Source organism: Conger conger, chromosome 14 (genome assembly GCF_963514075.1).
Source record: "Conger conger chromosome 14, fConCon1.1, whole genome shotgun sequence".
NCBI classification, from domain to species: domain Eukaryota; kingdom Metazoa; phylum Chordata; class Actinopteri; order Anguilliformes; family Congridae; genus Conger; species Conger conger.
In genome coordinates this window covers 28475634-28496068 of record NC_083773.1, presented here as the reverse complement: position 1 = coordinate 28496068, position 20435 = coordinate 28475634, and the positions used below count along the sequence as shown (strand labels likewise).

Here is a 20435-nt window from a genome sequence, read left to right as displayed (position 1 = left end):
TTTAAATGTGTATGTCTGCGTGTGCACGTGCACACTTGCGTGTGTGCGTATGTGTGTGCGTACGCACATGTGAATGCATTTCTATGGACAGTGTGTGTGTGTGTGTGCTCTGTGTTGACTACGTTAGAGCGTTACTGGGCGAAGCTTACCAGTGACCAGCTGTGAGTGCACTAGGCCGGAGGGCTCGAGGACCAGCAGGGGCTGCAGGTGGGGGTACATGGCCCCGCTCCGGTCCTCCAGACCCCGGGGCAGGTACACCTGGGACCCCCCCGGCAGCAGCACCATCCTGCCTCCCTTCACAGAGCCCAGGTCAGCATCAGTCTGCCAACAGACAAGCCCAACCGTCAACAACAAGAACCTGCACAGGATGCAGAGTGCAGTTAGCCTCTCTTCACTCTAAAGAAGGGCTGAACTCTACACTGCTCTTCCTGGAGGACCTGTGTGTAGCTGCTATTTGTTCCAACGAATTATTTGGCCTAATTTTTCTAAAACTATTTCCGACCACAGTCAGTCTTTTTCCCCAGGGATACAGTTAAGCAGCAGCCCGTAGATCAAATAATTGATTGGGTTGATTAAATAATTGAGAGCAGAATTTGGCTTTGAAGTCTCGAAACTGCTTCAGGATCCCTGTGATAAACCCATTAAAATGGCTCCACTCCATTTTCTGTGCGTCACCTGCACCCATAAAGTTACAAATATTTTTTATTCTTTAGTTTATCGTTTCCTATAATCGCATCTCCATATTCCTGCTCACCTCTGTCTCTTTTCTTAACTTTCAGTTAAATCTTTTTAGTGCTGTGGAGACACAGTTGCTAGCTGTTCTTCTGAGGCTGAAGCTGTGCTCAGCCTCAGAACTGACATGGTTCTCGTCCCCTGTGCTTCATGAAGAGCAAGCAGACTCCGCTCAAATGCTCTGATGGTGTTCCCAACCACTTCCTTCACCCTCACAGACCGAATTATATTCAATTATACAGTGATACAAACTAGCACAAGCACAGAAGTACAATCGCTAATATTATCATATATCACATATCGCATTGTAATTTTTAATCAAGCGTGTTCATATTCACTTGAAAAACATGCTAGCTTTGGATACCACTGTATTTATGTTCTTTGCATAAGCAGTCCAGGAGCATGCTAGCTAGAAACAAGAATGTAGCTATTGAATGGGCTAGATAATGGGCTGTATCTACTATAGCTACACTTTCCTATTTCCATACACATTGTACTGTATGTATAGCAAAAGTGTCCACAAATTCACTTTGACATGCACAGCCGTTCCACATTATATTCAGTATGCCAGACCACCTGGCATTTATTTCATGTCATATTTTCTAACACATGACTTGCAAATAGAGGATTTAACATCAAGACAGTGAAAATTCATGACCTGAATTTGGCAACAGGAATGTACTTTATGTGTTTGTGTCATGCCATTGAAGAAGAGAGAGAGAGAGAGAGAGAGGGGGAGGGAGAGGGAGAGAGAGAGAGAGAGGGGGAGGGAGAGGGAGAGAGAGAGAGAGAGAGAGAGGGAGGGAGAGGGAGGGAGAGGGAGAGAGAGAGGGGGAGAGAAAGAGGGGGAGGGGGAGAGGGAGAGAGAGAGAGAGACAGAGAGGGGTGGGGGGTATGATGCAGTGCTGACTGTAGGACATGGGTGATGTGGTTGCAGAGACAGAGGAGCGGTTAGTCACATGCACTTCCTCTTAGTGTGAAACATACAGATAATATATTCTATAAACATAGCTGTAAAGGCTTTACCTTTGCGTTGGCAGGCAGTCCACGGGTAATGGTGGGCAGGGTAGCAGGGTTCTGGATGGAGAAGTGGGCCATTGTGCCATCCTGAATCAGCATGCGGTGGGCCTGTAGAGAGACACGTTTGACATCACATCCTGTCTGGAATGTGACTGTTTGCAAACAGCAGTGTGGCCACTTCATGGGTTTCTTAGGAAAAGACAATGTTCTCTTTGTGCCTGTTCTAATGAAACCAACTGTGTGCGTGCGCGTGTGTGTGCGTGAGTGTGTTTGTGTGTGTGTGCGTGTGTGTGCTGTACATGTGTGTCGGAGAGCAGTAATTCAGGACTGAATGAATTGATGAGGAGATGTGTTCAGAGGAGCAGAGACTGACAGGTTTAATTAAAAAGGAGATAGGGTGTCTCGGCCACAGCCTACAGCTGTCAGCCTGCGCATCTCAAATGCTGCTGTTTAAAACATTTTATTACACTGGACCCACAAACAGGGCTTAGCAAGCCTGCAGGGACAGGCACTTCAAACAAACCCGCTGGCCTTAAGAAGGAGGGGAAAACGATGAGGGAGGTGTGAACCAACAGAGACATACTGTGTTTCTCTGTTTTCCCAGTTGGCATGCACCATTACTAATTAGGCAAGTTGAAAAAGGCTATAATGATGTATAACCACTGTTATTGTCCAATATTTTTCCAACTATTTATTCTTTTGATTTAGTCTAACTTACATGAAACATTATTTTGGTGTGTTGTGTTCTATAGGACCATGTAGTTTTATGCCAAAAATTCTACTTCTACTTCCAAAAAAAATCCTTAGACCAGTAGCCTATTATATCCATCGGATATTGAAAGCAAAAATTCCCAGCTTTAAATAGACCACATTAATCGTTTCACCACAACGATTGCCCTGCGCTGAATAAAAATTCATTAGACCAGTTGACTATGGTATCTGTACAAAATCCCATTTTTATATTTACACCGATTTACATCAGATTCCCTGCCTAAAATAGACCGGAATTATGGTGTCGGACACGGCGTAATCATGTTATTGTATATCATGCAAATATCAGACATTAATGTGACCACGGAATTTTGAATGCACAACCCTGTCTGTAACATTAAAAGTTGTAACTGTAAAGTTTTCAATAGCAGCAGATTGGGCACCAATCAAGTCTGTCAGGCAGGAGCCATAGCAATGAATCCTATCAAGATTCAAACGACATGCTAGACGGGCCGCTCGGCTCATGATCAGTGTTTCCTCTGCTCCTCGTGTTCTTATGCGAGGTGCACGTTTCAGTTTGCATCAAGCGCGTTCTTCCTCTTTCGCATACTGCAGGTTCCCACTGAAGCGGGACTGAAGCCTTTTACAGTATTTTCAGCGTAAGGCCCACCCACCTCCGGGGACATCCCTCCAGCAGGGGGCAGCACTCCGTTCTCACTGGGCAGACTGTCGTTCGGGGAGCTGCACCCGGACACCGGCGTGCTGCTGCTGCTGGGGGAGGAGTCTGTCAAACAGGGTTTGAGAAAAAGTACCAAATGTTAACCACACAACTAACATCTACACACAGGCATTCACACAAACTGGGGTTTATATGACAGCGCACATATTCTCCTGCATACTTATGACACGTGACACTTGAGAAGTATGAGAGGATAAGAACATGGAGGGAACACCGGGGGTGGGGGCGGGCGGGGCCGCACCCATGGTATCGGGGGCCCGGTGGCGGACAGAGGGAGGGGCGCTCTCTTTGCGGGTCAGCGGGTTCTTCCTGGTGTGCAGATGCTTCTTCAGCTTGGTCTTCACCTTCAGGTTGGGCTCGGAAGCTGCGTACAAGACAGCTGCGTGAGTCTGGCACCTGTGCTCTCGCACGCACACACACACACATACGAGGGGCTAGACTACAGGATACAGCTTCATGTTTGTGACAGGCGAGGTCAGGTTGAAAATAACAGGGCACTGCAGTCGTTTTAAATTCTCACGCTTAACGTGGAACAGGGAAAAGTGACTCACGCCGCTGGCTGCATCTCACACAATGACTGTTTGTTTTGGAAATCCACCCATGAAAATTATTGATAAAATAGTCAATCTCTGGTGAACAAAAGCTGCATTCATCAGGGTTCTATTGTTTGAGTGTTTAGAACATAAACGGAACCTGGGTTCAAAAAGAAGGGCGTGTATCAGCAGCTGTGAGCCAGCCAGTGTGACGGTAAATAATCACACTTAAAGATAAGATGATAATGAGCACCTTCCTAAATGCCCAGAATGTTCCAGACAGATGTAAGTAACATAGCAACATTCTAAGGTTGCACATGTTTTATAAGTGCTGTTTATTTTTTTTCTGGGACTAGCTGGAGGGAAAAGCTGGTCACAAATGAACACCTGGACTTCTCCTGAGCACTGCATTCAAGCCGCTAACAAAAGCCCATGTTCCATGTTCCAGCCAAGTTCACTAATAACGGGATTCTCCTCAGCTGGAATCATAACAGGTCAGGTGTGCTACACAAAACAGTTATATGTAGGGCACTGGGCCTTAAAGGGAACAAAGCACGCCAGTCATTTTCTACCATCTTTGGCAAGAGAAAAAACAGGTAGGCAGAATGCCAAAAGACTGTGGCTCAGTCACTTCACATCTTTTCTGTCAAAAACAATTTCAAAAGACAGCGAAGAGGTTCATGCCAAGGTTTGGGTAAATATCATTTTGATTCAGTCTTGCTGGAAAACTGGAATTCAATTCACAATTTAAAAAATGCCCAAACTATTCTATGAGGTTTTCTCAGTGAATTTATCGGTTGATTTCTTCAATTTACTGAACTCAAATGGATGTGACTGCAGCCCTGGTGCCCACCACCATCTTTAAGCACAGCTGACCCTCAGATTGTCCTTCATTTGGTTAATCAGTTTTCCCCTGTGGGGTCGCAGACTGCTCCTGCCCCAGGGAGCACTGACGAGTGATGACAGACCCGTGGTGGGCGTGGCTCACCTGTCCGTCGCAGAGGGTGGTCCCCAAGAGCGTCACAGGGGGTGGCCATTAAGGATGGGGGTGTAACGTCAGGGACCGGAGCCAGCTCTCTGTGAAGACATCCTCGCTGTTGTCAATAAGAATGTTTCCATGGTGGGCGGACTGCGGTTTGCCAAAACTGACAATTGACACCATATGCATGACAGTAGGTGCTGAACATGCCAGTTAGAGGAGGTGTTCAAGGGTTCTCAGAGGAAACTCTTACTCTGGGGGTATTTATGGGTCAACCACAGATTTACAGGCGACTGTTCCCAGATATGCATTAACTTTAACGCTCCATTTTTGTTAAACCACACATCCGAATTTAGGTCACTTAAAAAAAACACAAATTTAGGTTGCTTAAAAAAGACAGTGGTTACAGAACACAACATTGTCAGGTCAGATTGGTTAGATTTTTTTTAACGTTAGGGGGATGTTGAGAGAAGAAAAGCTCTGATGTTAAGTGTGAGACAGCTCATCTCACCGGTATCCCCTGGGGGGTCCGTTGGGGTGGGACTTCTCCAGGGCGGCTTGCGTCTGCCTGCTCCGAATGACTTCCTGGAGCCTCTGTTTCACCACAGAACTGGCCACAGCACCTATCAATCAACACACTTATCCAGTAAGAGCCAGTAAAAAATAAATAAGGAATAGAAAAAAGATTTTATGTCTAAATATAAGACTAAAATACTTGTTTCTTTTATTTTCCTTTTCTTTTTACAGTGCACAGCTACTTCTGGGCTTCAACTGTTCTTTATTCGCATCTTTGGTACCCCACGCCCGGGCTTTTGACACATCCAGTCAAGGAAAAGGGGCGTGTAGAGATTGTCAAGTCTATCAATAGCCATAGTCAATTTTAGCAACATCAGCATTAAGGAAGTATTAAGAATTAAGGAAGAGCAGTGCAACTTTCAAGGCCAGAAATTGGACACACCAACAGACCAGTAAGCTGAGCTTTTGACACAAACTCACCCTAAGGCTTTTTACTCTCCTGGGTTTTTGGCTTTTGCTTGTGAAAATTAATCTACTGATGCAGAATGTAATTTGTGAATAGGTTTAGAAAAAGGCACAGGATTGAATGGCACAAGGACACAGGATCAGAAAAGTCAATCCCTTTTGAAGTTGTACGTCAGGCTCAACAGAGCAGATGAGGGTGAAAGAGCAGAAACATTCAGTAATAGACACAAAAAACACACACCAAACACAGGCATCTTAAGTTTCAGGAAGCTAGAGCACTAAGACCCTTAAAGAAAACTGCAGGTGCCAGGGATCAAAGTGTCGAGGCTGCGAAAGATGAGGCGAGCATGCCAACAGCACAGCCAGAACACAGCAGACTCTACACACCACTCCACAACACAAACACACACCCCAACACAGCAGACTCTACACACCACTCCACAACACAAACACACACCCCAACACAGCAGACTCTACACACCACTCCACAACACAAACACACACTCCAACACAGCAGACTCTACACACCACTCCACAACACAAACACACACTCCAACACAGCAGACTCTACACACCACTCCACAACACAAACACACACCGCAACACAGCAGACTCTACACACCACTCCACAACACAAACACACACCCCAATGCAGTGGTCCCAACACACCACTCCACAACACAAACACACACCCCAACACAGCAGACTCTACACACCACTCCACAACACAAACACGCCCCAACACAGCAGACTCTACACACCACTCCACAACACAAACACACACCCCAATGCAGCGGTCCCAACACACCAATCCACAACACAAACACACACCCCAACACAGCAGACGCTACACACCACTCCACAACACAAACACACACCCCAACACAGCAGACTCTACACACCACTCCACAACACAAACACACACCCCAACACAGCAGACTCTACACACCACTCCACAACACAAACACACACCCCAACACAGCAGACTCTACACACCACTCCACAACACAAACACACACCCCAACACAGTGGATTCTACACACCACTCCACAACACACACCCCAACACAGCAGACTCTACACACCACTCCACAACACAAACACACACCCCAACACAGTGGATTCTACACACCACTCCACAACACACACCCCAACACAGCAGACTCTACACACCACTCCACAACACCCACCCCAACACACCAGACTCTACACACCACTCCACAACACAAACACACACCCCAATGCAGCGGTCCCAACACACCACTCCACAACACAGACACACACACAACATACACCTCAAAACAGCAGTCTCTACCAGAGACTCCAGACTCGACTTGGACTCGTCCAAAAATGACTTGAGACTCGTCAATAAGGACTCATGGATAATAAGGGTGAAAATGACCAAGTGAACAATGTCACGAAACACACCCCAACGTCTCTACACACCGCTGCACAATACACACCGCAACACATCAGAATCTACACACCGCTCCACTGAGCCTCGTAATGTTCCTGGATTACGGACTGAGCGGAAAACTCACTCGACTATATTAAGCTTCCCGCTGTGTGGAATTCAAGTATTTTGAGAACGGATTTGGGCCGTTTTTATAACCAGGGGCACTCAAGGGGACACAGAGTTTAAAGCGTATCCAAGAGTCAAAGTCCATGCCGGACTGACCCAGCAGCCACTGCAGTAGGAGAGATACACTACTATTATTTACGTAATAATAATTATCTAATGTTTTTGGAGGTCCGCCGTCAGTCAGGCTTTGGAATCGACGTCCATTGCGCTTTCCACTGCCTGGCTCCACTGCTGACTGCTGGTGTGGAGGCACCAGAATTATCCAGGACAATATTTGCATGGATGGTATTTGCACAATCGCTGCGCTTCAGCTACAGGGTGTGGTAATAAATATGCAGCCCCTGCTGACGGGGTCATGTAACGAGCCATCGGAGAGAAGAGGGCACCCTGTCTCTGGTATCACTGTGGTACACATCTTACAGCGTTTAAGCAAGGAAATAGCATGTTCACCATAAGTTGAACACATGGTTATCGTGGCTACACCGGGGATCGAGTCACCAACCTTGCGGGTCCCAGTCATGTACCTTAACACTACCGGCTGCCATATATAGACCCTATACCTGTGATTCAGAAGAAACATATCTATGATAGCTAATTAAACTTCACCCCAAAAATCAATTTCCAATTGTAAAATGGTCTGTCCACTGAAAATATGCTATCATTTTTAGCTATAGCTATAGCTAAACATTTTCAAAAGTGACATGGATTCACAATTCCACCCATGATATCTTCATAGCATGGAGCATATGGGCCACCTCATCCCACAGGTTGCGGAAAGCAGTTACTGTCCGAAGTGGAACCCAGTAAAGACAACCCACTAAATAAAGCATAAGGATTTGTTGGCAAATCCTTGCGACTCAAAGAGTCAAAGAGGCTTATTTTGAGCACAGGATGCATAAAGAAAGAAATCTAGCAACCCACAACTTCTGATTGTATTTTTTAACCTTACAACAGTGGAGAGACTAATAAAATACAATAGCATTGAATCGCAGTGAAGTCCCACTTTAGAAAATTGTGGAACCTTCCAGAATGATAGCGTGCTAAATGATAATGCTGACAGCCATTATCGATGCAGAGCTACAGAGACAGAGATACTATAGGGTACAGGGTGAGGGCTGTAAACCATCACATAAATAGAACCTTAATTTCCCATTTACTGCCGACAAACACATCCACATTATTTCACAATCTCAAAAAATTAAATACCTGCTGTGTGCTTTCATAAAAGGGTCAAGGGAAAGGATTCCAGATAGCCATGAGGACAGACAGGAAAAAGGAAATGGAACCTAAAAATAAAATTTCTGGTATTTTCCATGTCACTGTTTGCATCTGGGTTTGATGTCATTTTGAACTTCCCTGCAGTTGTCCACGTAATTAATGACTGTCACTGCTGGGAATCCCCTCAACCGAAAAGGAAAATACTTTAGCGCAAGTCAATAGACGTTACACAGAGCGGTCAGCCAATGTTTGCGTAGACGTATTTTTCCAAAAGGCTTGATTCCCAGGAAGTGTGATAACAGGTTTTATGCGAAGTAAAGCTACTTATCATGTTGTAACTCACTTATCACATGAGGTGCTGTGGAAGGAGTTCTAAGAAGATTAAGTTTTTGATAAGCACTGGTAAAACGTCATGTGATCTTGTAAATTTACTGTAATTTTAGCTCAAATGCTTACTGAGACTTCTGCCTCAGGCTGTTACACTTCGCACATTGGCAGGCCCAGGAAATACTCTGAATGTGGCTATAATGAAAAACTAACATTATTTTGTATTTGTTTTGAATGCTGGTAGGTTTATAAGCATGCACTTGCACATTTGGTGATGACTGTCTTTATGTTACATTGCAGTAAAGTATTATTTTTTCATATATTGTGGCCATGGAGACCATTTAAATCGTATACTACAATAGTATAAGCATTACCATGTACCTGGTACAGTAATACCAGAAGAATATAGATGATAAGTACATACACTTAACCAATAGTAAAAGTATCTCTCTGACTTAGAGAAACAGTGTTAGTATTGGTCCAGGGGAGCACTTAGGATGAATACCATTATTTCAAATAGTGGGGACAAACTAAAAAGGGCAGCAGATTCCTATGCAATAGCTGAATGTGATGTTAATTGGACAGTGACCTGAAGTAGGATAAGCCCTCCAGAACACCAGGGGGCACTGTGACTCACTCTGTTGGCTCTTGTCTTTGTGCCAGAGTTGCTGCAGCTCCTGCTGCTTCTCCTTGGCCTCTTCGTGCCGCCTCTGCTCCATGTTGAACTGAAACAGGAGGGTAAAACTGTGAGCTCACCGCAGACAGCTCCACGGAGCGGTGCACCGGGCCAGTTTGAGGCTAGGGGACGTGGTCACGTACCCGAATGTGCTGCTGCAGCTGTTGCTGGGAGTACGGGGAGCAGGGCTGGGGGGAGAACGTGCCCAGCTGGAGAGGGTGGTGCTGGGGCAGGAGCATGGCCGTGTCTGAGCCCGGACGCACCAAGCGCTGGCTCACACGCAGGTCCATGGGGGCTGGCGCCTCGCGCAACCAAGACAAGCCTGACCTGGCGACCCTATCATCGACTGGGGAGGGAGGGAGATGGTAAGAGAGAGAGAGAGAGTTAGTGAGTGAGATTGGGACTTTTTACTTCTGATGCCCCTTAAATAATATATCTAACGCAATTAAATCTAGTAAACAATGAATGGGTACATCCATGAAAACACACACAATCAAACATGGTCTCAAGTCATGATAAAAAAACACCACAAAAACCCTGAGATGGGGGATTGAAAAATATTGTAATGATTACTATAGAGTCTCTCTTGTCAACACTAACGTAATGCCACAACCTTGCAAAAACACTGGAGGCAGAAAAGTTTTGTTGCTCCTTGAAGACAGGTACCGTATAAAAAGCACATAGCGAAAACATAAAAAATACGCATCAAAGAGAAAGAAACACCTTAAAGCACCCTCACATGACCTTTTGAAAGCTGCTTAAATTCAGGAAAGCACTGTCAAAAAGCATTTTTTTTGGAAAATGTATTCACACAATACGTCAGGTCAGTGAAAGAGCACATTTGGCAAATGTGCAAGGGGCGGTGAGCCCACTAGCTGCACCACACAAAGACCCAAAGATCAGCAGCCATCTGAGTGTGGAAATGAATCCGGCACAGCCATTACGGATGATGGCCCCTACATCCATCTCCCTCTCTGACCACCCGCTCCCTTTCCCTCTTTCTTTCTCTCCGAACTCATGCCACTCGCTGCCTTTCTTTCTCTCCCTTTTCCTCTTCTCTGTTCTTTCCTTTTCTTTTCCCTTCCCTTCATCTTTTCACCATCAGCCATGTCCCTGCCTGACAGAATTTGCATAGCTTTGATGACTCAATGGGAAAAGCTGGTTTTATGCTAATGACAGGCAGCACACCAAGCTGGAGCAAGGGCAATTCCCAGCTCAAACACAAGACCCGCAACTACTACAAACATGGGAAACATAGCTACTAACATAAACACAACAAATACAGATATTACACAAACAGAAGAAACACAGGTACTAACATAAACATAACAAACAAAGATATTTAACAAACATGAGAAACACAGGTACTAACATAAACATAACAAACACAGATATAACACGAACATGAGAAACAGAAATATTACACAAACACAATGCACATAAATGTTTAACATGTAAAAAAACTAAACTGTAATGCTGACATAACAAATACAAATATTACACACAAATGAATATCTAACAGCACAGAGCTGGGAGAAAATGATTCTAAAAGGCAAACCTGCACAGAAATATGGGCTCACTTGGGACTGCAGGTACTGAAAACACTCAAACTGTATGCTATACCAGACACAAATGAAACCACCCTCATATCTGTAAGGTAACATTCAGGATTTACGTATCTGTATGTGTGTGTGAGTAAGAAAGACAAAGGCCCTTAAGGTTTAACAATGAACTTTCATTCATGCCACCGTGCCTGAAGAGAGTTGGCCACTCTCCAAACTGCCGTCAGTAAAAACAGACAGGAGAGAAAACAGAAGGATTTATGAAAGGAATGGGAAAAGAAACGGAATAGTAAACTGGCCGTTAGGGTCAGATGCAATACAGTCACGACTGTGAGTTTATGAGAATGGATAAATTAAGCAATGACCTGAAGCAAAATAAAACATTGTGCTGTGTTTTTGTTTAAGCACAGAAGGGTAGGAAGGGTATATTAAAGTTATGAAGCAACATTTCACAACAACGTGTCATATCTGGAAATGTATCGCATATCATGTATAGACAGTATATTTTTAAACAAGCAAGCTGTTGATTTATTAAAAACTACACCAGAATGCATGGAATTGAACTATTAAATAAATCAAAGTCAGCAGTATGAGAAATACCAGTTTATTCACTTCCTGTTACTATTGCAATCTTGATTGGTTAAGGGTCAGTCCATTTCTGAACGCTGAGCACTGAAAATAATGTCCAGAACCAATGGCATCACATGAGAAAGAGAACAGAGCTCCTTTTATAGACTGTATACAGCACAGCAAGAAACTGAAAAAAGCCTGTTGTGTGTTTGAAATCCTTCAGCACATATCAACATGTACTTATACTCTGACTGTTATGGAAGTCAGCTGTTCCGGGATGGTGGCTATAATTCAAAACAGGAAACTCATCATCAGATATCTGCATTCTTTTCCATCCGCAGTCCTTTTCTCGAGAAGCAATTTAGCAATTCCCACACAAAATGATTCACGCGTCTGTTAGGAGAGGTTACCAAATGCCGTTTTTTTCCAGAATGCTTTGATGTCCAAGCCTTTTTAATCCAGTCAAGAGACAATGACTAAGAGCAGGTCATGAGTGTGTGTGTGTGTGTGTGTGTGTGTGCGTATGTGTATTTATGCATGTGTACATGCAGCAGGTGTGTGTCCATGTATTGAGATATGTAGAGATGCATGTCTATAATATGACACCTGTACATGTGGGAAATCATTAAAATGGCACACAGGGTGATAGCAGCTTTGGAAAAGTCTGACTGCAGTCAGAGAGTCCTGGTTCACACAATTGCTTGGGACAGGTTAGACCAGTGCAGCTACCTGACAACACAGTGAATACCTCCAAAAAGAGGAGCTCTCTCGCTCTCTCCGTCTCTCTCTCACTCACTCACTCTTCACTTTACTAGCATGACAAGAATACCACTTACTGTACTTTGCAAAACCTTTGCTTTCACAATAAACTAATGACCAGGAACATATTAAGACACAGAATCTACCTAATAATATAAATAAAGAAATAAGATTATCCACGGTCTATATATGTATGTGTTATTCACAATGGCAAATGGAACCATACTTGGCTGCCAAAGACACGCGTTCCCTCTTCAGTATAATTGGGGCATATCTTTTGTATTTCGAGAAAGTACAGTGTTCTTGCCTCCCTGTATTTTCCCCATTTAGTCATGAAGAGCAAGTCCGTTCTTGAATATGACAGCTTGATAAATCAGCTCAATCTGTCTCATCTGGGCAGCGACAGTCTGCCAGGCTCAGAGGCCAGTTTGTCTAAACCATGTTAACATTTTTTGGAGGGGCTCATTTTTTGGTTTACAATTTACATTTAAGAATACATTTAATTGGGAATAATTTGGTTGTAATCCCATATTTGGTAGCATGCTACTAATTCAAAAAGAACAATTCAGGGGCCCATAAACTGCTCAAGAGGCTCCGTCATGTGGGTTTCAATGCAAGCAATCATTCTTTATTGTAACAGAAAAATGGCTTCCATATCCACGACAATTCATTACGTTACATTACATTACGTGGCATTTAGCAGACGCTCCTATCCAGAGCGACGTACAACAAAGTGCAAATCAAACACAAGAACAAGTGCAAAGAGGACCTGAGAGGACAGTACAGTTCCGAGTCCTAGTGTAAACATACAGAAATTCAGAACCCTTGAAGAGTACAATCAACTTTCAAACTAGCATACCACAGTTGGCAGCTAGAATACAACAATACAACAGCCAATAAAAACAACAATACCTATACAAGTAACGATATCTATACATAAGTGCCATTATGGTCTAAGGCTAATCACGGTGATTGTGAGTTGGGGAGGGAAAGGTGTAGCCTGAAGAGATGGGTCTTCAGTCTGCGCTTGAAGGAGGTCAGAGACTCTGCCGTTCTGACATCCACCGGGAGGTCATTCCACCACCGTGGGACCATTCAAACATCCATTTTTAGCAGAACCTAGATTTTTAACCCACGATCCGTTCCTACAATGAAGCTTTGAAAAATAACCAGCATGATCAACGAAAAATTGAAAATTTTAAACATGTGTCAGAATTATGTTATTTGAGAACTTATTGAGGGTTCCACAAAAAAACATAGGCATGCTTAATTTGATATTAGCCTAAATCTGGCCTCCAATACATCTTTTGCCATTGTCCTCTGAGTCCTGTTTTTAAATACATGGAATTCTGCACAACAGGGTATGTAACCCAATGTGATCCCAATGTAAACTCTAATATAATTACACCCGTTGAATGATAGGCTCTTTGTGAAACCCTCTCAGGTTTGAAGGTGTGTGTAGAGGACTGTGGTGGGGATTTTAATAGTGCTTTTCATTCAAGTCCCCCCAGTTTGAGATGATTATGACAGCGACACTCCGTCGTATGGCTTCCTGGCTCTGCTAGAGTTGTTCTGATAAGAGTTCCTAAAATAATTTAAAAATAGACATGACAGAAACTGTCGCTCCCGCTCCTGCCCGCCCCCCTCCTCTCTCAGTGTTAACGCGCGGTGGATGACTACCCTAACGGCTAACTTTAAGGAGCCAACATCCTCATTTTCTCTCTTATTTCTGTTTTTCAGGTTATCAATCCTCCCAGTGTATTGCCATTGACTGCGATTACATTACTTCTCTGTTGTGGCCACCGGAGCCACCTCACAGACACACTGGAGATGGGGAAGATAAACCTGGCAACCTCAATATACAGCAGCACAGATGGTTTGCTGCCATTTCGTTTCTTTGCCCCTTTTAGACGGATGGCTGTGTCTGTTACGGACAATAATAGGAAATACAACACAACAGCAGGCCCTTCCTCTTACTAAACATTCTGCATATGTTTTTAGGTGGCTTGTAACTCACTACATTCATTCAGCATATTAGCTGACCCTTGGGACCAGATTTCACAAGCGTTGTGAGAACTAAGATACAAGTGAAGTGGCCATTTTGCGCAATAAATCAGTAATTAATGTAATGAAATGTAACAAAAGGAGGGAGGGCCCTGAATGTTGCTGATTAGTCTACATTGTATTTTGGCCAGTTCTGATTCAATATTGTAAAAACTGTGATGAGACTAATATAAATGTAGTGCAATGTAAAAACTCATGCTCATGATGTGGCCACAGTGGCAGAAGAAGTAAAGGGATTGCATCTGTTTTTTATTGCCTGACTGCAGGTTTTAACTTCAGATCTCACTCTAAAAATGGTGGGTTGTTTATATAACCCATCCACTGGGTTACACGTTTTGGGCCACTTTGTGTTTTTTTCTCTCCAATTCAGTTACCCTATGAAACACAATTTGAGCATATGTGGTGTAAATTGTACACACATACATTTTGCATAAACATACCCATTTATTCAACAGAGAGACATGTGCCTACAATAATACATGCATAGTACAACAATTACTATGCTTGTAGTGTACACACAAACACATACACACGGCATGCACACAATCTTTGCTCTCGGGATGCATATGATCGCTATTACAATTGCACACATAACACGTCACACATATACTGTGTTACTCATAAAAGAAAGTGCTTATTCTAGAAGCGCAGAAATAACATCCCAGTGTCACTTGTTTATTTACATAGCTTTGAGAGTGCTCCCACCACAGGTATCCCACAAACCTCCAGACCACAGGGCCACAGCCCAGCAACTCTCCTACACACTACTGCCTCACACTTACCCTCAGGAGCAGACATCCCGGGGCTTTAGGGTGGAGAGTCCTCTATGGAAAAAGTCCCACCCACAATGGGTCAAACCCACCTCTGGTACATACATGGCTTTTGTCTCAAACTCCTGTCCTGTGATTTCCTTTCAATTAGCAGACAATTTAGCCCTTGGAAACAAGTTGCAGAGACTCTTTAGCCAATCACTGACTAAAATGAAGCACTTAAGTGATTCAATACATTTAAAATCAACATACAGGGCAGTCCTCTAGGATTAGAGCTTGAAATCCCTGGTCTAAGGAGTAGATCCCTTATAGAGTAAAACTGTAGGCCGGGAACATATTGAATGCTCATGTCCAACCTGTGTTCATGGTTTAATTTGGGTATAAAACCTCAGTTGAAGTTTCAGCAAAAACATAAACAAGGATGACATCTACATCACAGATACAACCAAGCAGGAGAGAATCCATTAGCTACCCGGAAAACCAAAGACTCACATATAATGCACACAGTACAACCTATTTTCAGATGCACTTGGAAAGATAAAACAGGGTTAGAAGCTACTTTGTGCTTGACATTAATACGCTTGACTTTTCTCAGCACACACTGCCTCGTGGTTATGTCTTGTGGCGATACAGCTTTAGGCATGTTTTTGCTAAATCAATCTTGTGCAAGACAGGATCTCTATTAATAGCCTGGGCTAGCCACATTCGCTCAGCTCCATCTCGCTCGCATTCTCTTTCCTCTCCTTTACTCCCTCGATTTCACGCTTTCGTGCTCTCTCTCTCTCTGTGGCATTCTCCCTCCTTCCCCTCTCTTCTTCTCGTGCCCCCTCCCTCCACGTCCGTCTCTCCCAGGGGATGGGAGGAATCCGCAGCTGTCAGGGACATTCAGGCCCGCTGCTTCCGAGGCAGCTGGAAGGGCCATCCACGCTTAAATCACGCGTGTGTGTGCCGTGCATCTGTCTGGGTATTTATAGGTTCAGTTTGTGCACACTTGCGCCACTGTGTGCGTACGGCGTGTGTCTCTGTCACTGCCTGTGTAGAGTACGAGCAAATGTGCATAATGTGAGCGGTTGTGTGAGCGCGCAGGTGCGCGTGTGTGAGAGTGTGTGTTTACAGCCTTACCAGACACTGCCATTTTTTTGTACAGTGAAAAGAGCTGAGTACTAATGCAGAGCTGGTGCTATGAAATCAGATGTTGAAATAAAGCCTATTTATCAACTGCTAACTTTTAAAAAGAACACTGAGCTCCATAAGTCTTGGGATGAAGACATTTTTTTCTTGATTTGGCTCTGTACTCAGATTTGTAATCAATTTAGACTCTCCAATAACCTTTGTATGTCTGCATGTCTGAGCACCCAGAGGAAACCCACACAGACACAGGAAGAATGCATACTCTGGCACTCTGACACTGACAAAGCACATGCAAAACCCGTGTAGCCAACACCCAAGAATGTTTACATCTTCTATAAAATATAATAACCAGCAGTGGCCGGGAACAAAAGTATTCATGATCTACTTCTGGTTTTAATCCCCCTCCACATAGTGCTGCTATAGAGGTCACCACAGTGAATCACTCACTGGGTGTGCTTAACCATGAAGGTGGTGTTTCCTCTTAGCTCCTCTGTTTCACTGGAGGCACTGTTTCAGTACCTCTGTGCAGTCACTTATCAAGTCACTGGAGGTCTATTTTAGTAACTAGTAATGGGTGTAGGGAATGTAGTTGTGGCCCCTTATACACAAATACACAGGTAGACTTCCCAGGCTATAGATACTTAAGAGCCTGATTTTGCTTTCATGCCAATTCATTTCCATGAGAAACTCTATACATTTATTGTTGGTAACACAACCAAACAACCAAATCGCTAATTAGCTAACAAGCCAACTACACAGTCTGTTGCGTGAAAACAGGCAGTTTTAACAACTGGGAACTACTTTGAGACCTTTGTGGGTACAGGTGAGCACACTCTTGATGAAACAATGGGAGAATACTCACTGTTATAACCTTGTCGATGGCAACGTCATTATTAGCTGGCCAACAGATGGTAGCACGCTTGCTGATAGCAAGCCAGTTAAATGGTGACTACAAGAAAACACATAGACTACAAGACTGTAAGGATATGTTTCTTATCTATCCAAGTTTGATTTTAGTCTGTGTTTCTTGTGCCTCTTCGCCAATCTGTTGACCAACCAAGAAGTCACACTGATGGCCAGTGCTACACAGAATTAGCATTATTAGCAACTGAAAGGTCTTGGAGTGCTGAGCCATAAAAATGTGGAGAGAGTGGATAAGGGAATATGGTAGATGACTGAACCTAGTGAATCCCTGCCACAGAAAGCAATTGGAGGGAAGGCGCTGGTGTTTTGAAAAAGGGGTTCTGTGTAATCGGGCCCGAATTATATGCCCCATGGTGAGACACATACGGTCAAGCTCTTTGAAGCATATGCCTTCAGCTAAAAGGAGCTAAAGCAGATATCCACACCTTGGGAAATACCTCACTAGTAACTACTATAGTATCCAATGCTGTACTACAACCACTCAACTCAGTTCAGCACCTAGAGTGTCCCCCTATGGAGCAATAGCCTTTACCTTTTGTCTAATTGGTTCTATTTTCTAGGGGCTTAAATGTAGTGCTACAGGTAAGCTGTGAGAGGTCATTATCAAACTCCACCCAAAGGCATTAAGACTGTCCCAGGACTGTGATTGGGAGCGTTTCTCATATATTTCTATTCGATTTTGCCACAACATAATCCACATCTATTACTCAAAGCAGTACACTGTATATTGTTTTTAAATAATGCATGATAAACTTACTCATGAGTCATGATCTCCAATATGCACTGCATTTCTATCTATCCTCTCACTCACTCTGTTGCATTCTCTGCATAGATTTATGTAATTATCCACAGCAAAAGTTCTGGAAAAAAAAAAAGATTTGCAAGACGTACTGTAAATTTCTGTTATTTACATTGCCAGCTGTAAAGTACTTAAATTTTCAAGGGCTGTTGTAATTTTCATTAGAAAGTTTGTTCTAAATGCTTACAGTAAAACCCCTGTAGCAATGTTTCTTCACCAAAACTGCTTAATACATTTGCATTTAGATAGCCTGTGTAGGAAAGAGCTTCAAATTTTAAATCCTCTCTTATTGTTATTCACAAGTTCTACCAAGTCATTTTTTAGAAAACCCCATCGCAAAAACAGTTTATTTACAAGGATTAGTACAGAGCATCTGCTCACACTGTCTATCTGATCCTGGATCAGTGCAAGGCACCTATTGTCAAAGTGCTTCCTCACTGTCAGCCCATTCTATTAAAAAGATGTGAACACGGCACTGATACAAAAGATACAGGCCACTGTCATTTACCAAAGTCTTTGTTTCTTGACACTGTGCACATTGTCATGCTGTTCATTTGAAACACGAGTGCACGCTCAAACACATGCACACTAACACTCACCCGCGCGCACACACACTTGTGGTGTGTTGGATTTCTCCAAAGCCTGGGAGAGGTCAGGTGACCCGCTCTCAAACAGGGAACCAGACATGTGATCTTCAGCACTACAGAACTCTCTATTGTGTCTTTATTTTCTCAAGTCCTAGTGAATTTGGGGATTTCTTAAACAGTTATTCAGTTTCGTTTGACGTGTTTTTAGAGCAGGCACCGAGGGAGAACAGAAGTGACGGGAACACGTTTTGTATGGAGGTCCTCTGAGAGGAACGATTGTGTTACTTTTGGTCAGTTTGTGATGTATAAACAGCCACTTCACAGCGGAGAGTGTTACATCTGTTCCTATGAGAATACGAACAGGAAATACACACTACCTCCGGTCCCTGCTAAGACACCCTATCATAATAAATACGTCCCTCCTGTAACACTATATGATAGATAAGTCACTCCAGTAACAAATAGCTCCTGTAACATACCGGGAATCCACTGCTTTATCATAAATAAGTTCCCTCAGTTCAATTAGTGACACACCACAAATATATCCTATATATTGTACAGTAAGTCTCTCTGGTAACATTTCCCACCCCCAAACCAAGGCTAACACCACACCACAATGTAAGAGATAAGACCCTTGTGTACTAACACAAAAACTTTACCCATAATAGGTATTGCCCCTCTTAATCCCCAAAACCGCATCATTATATCATAGATAAGTCCTGTCGGTAGCTTAACTGACTGCCCACCACCATCATCATAAATAAGTTCCCTCTGTTCAATCAATGACAGTGAACAACTTCACAAATCCGGAAAAATAAATGGTTGTATACAGTAGTTTCAAGCGTAATCAAAAGTCTTAAATCTTCAAAAACTGAACAGCGAGGCTAAAGGTGTGCCTGAATAAGACAGGAAAATAATCTGGAAGAATTTAAGGGTGACTCGCCTGACACTTCAATAACTGAACCCTCCATCACATCGCAGCCCAAAGCCCAAAAACATCCTTTCACCATTTCCTTCCCATCCCACCTGTACTGGGCCAATCCTCAAACAAACGCAGTTCAGAATCCCAGAATTCAGTGGGGCAATAACTGGACTGAAGCCGGTTCCCCTGGAGCGACGTGCATATGATCAGAGTAGCCACACCAAAAATACATTTAAATGAAATACTCTAAAATACACTGATTAAAAAATAGAAGGTATGCGTTTTAAATAAGTTAGAAAATACATAACATTTCCATTCATGCATAAGGTTTTTATTTTAAATGTACATAAAATGTATCATTGTGATATTGCAGTATAACAATGTTATATTACAACATAATGTGCTGTATGTCCAATTATTTAAGAAATGAAATATATATGCGAGGAATACATTTCCTGATATACTGTATATGGGACAGCTCAGCTAGGACAGAATCAGCTCATACAACTATACTATCACAGACAGCAGCACAGAGACAAACACAACATACAAGTCCATATAAGCACCAATAGAATACATCTGGGAGGATTTAACTGCTCCACAAAATAAATCAGATCAGCTATATTTTCACTCTGAGTCAAACTGCCAAAGAACACTTTTACTCTAAAGCTATGGTAACAGACAAAGTTCTTTGTCAATAATGAGAAGCTCGTCAGTGATATAATTAACAGACCATAATGCAAATACTAGACACAATTGAATTAAGTTCCACAATTGATCTCCATTCTATCTTCTTGGGCATAGTAAAAGACATAGTTTTACATACCATTGTAATCACGTGTTGGATAAC

The 20435-nt window shown here is 43.2% G+C and overlaps 1 protein-coding gene across 5 annotated transcripts in view; it reads right to left on the bottom strand.

Annotated features, from left to right (window-relative positions):
* The window catches only part of LOC133110723 (histone deacetylase 7-like), a 50780-nt gene that overhangs the window by 22063 nt on the left and 8282 nt on the right, over positions 1-20435 (bottom strand). For 4 of the 5 annotated variants that reach the window (XM_061220994.1, XM_061220995.1, XM_061220993.1 and 1 more), the window contains 8 exons: positions 9641-9843; positions 9459-9546; positions 5226-5337; positions 4724-4812; positions 3363-3566; positions 3138-3247; positions 1759-1860; positions 150-321 (listed from right to left, as the gene is read on the bottom strand). In XM_061220994.1, coding sequence (XP_061076978.1) covers positions 150-321; positions 1759-1860; positions 3138-3247; positions 3363-3566; positions 4724-4812; positions 5226-5337; positions 9459-9546; positions 9641-9843 — 1080 coding nt within the window. The remainder of the gene's footprint in view (positions 1-149; positions 322-1758; positions 1861-3137; positions 3248-3362; positions 3567-4723; positions 4813-5225; positions 5338-9458; positions 9547-9640; positions 9844-20435) is intronic. The other variant, XM_061220996.1, reaches the window with a different exon arrangement.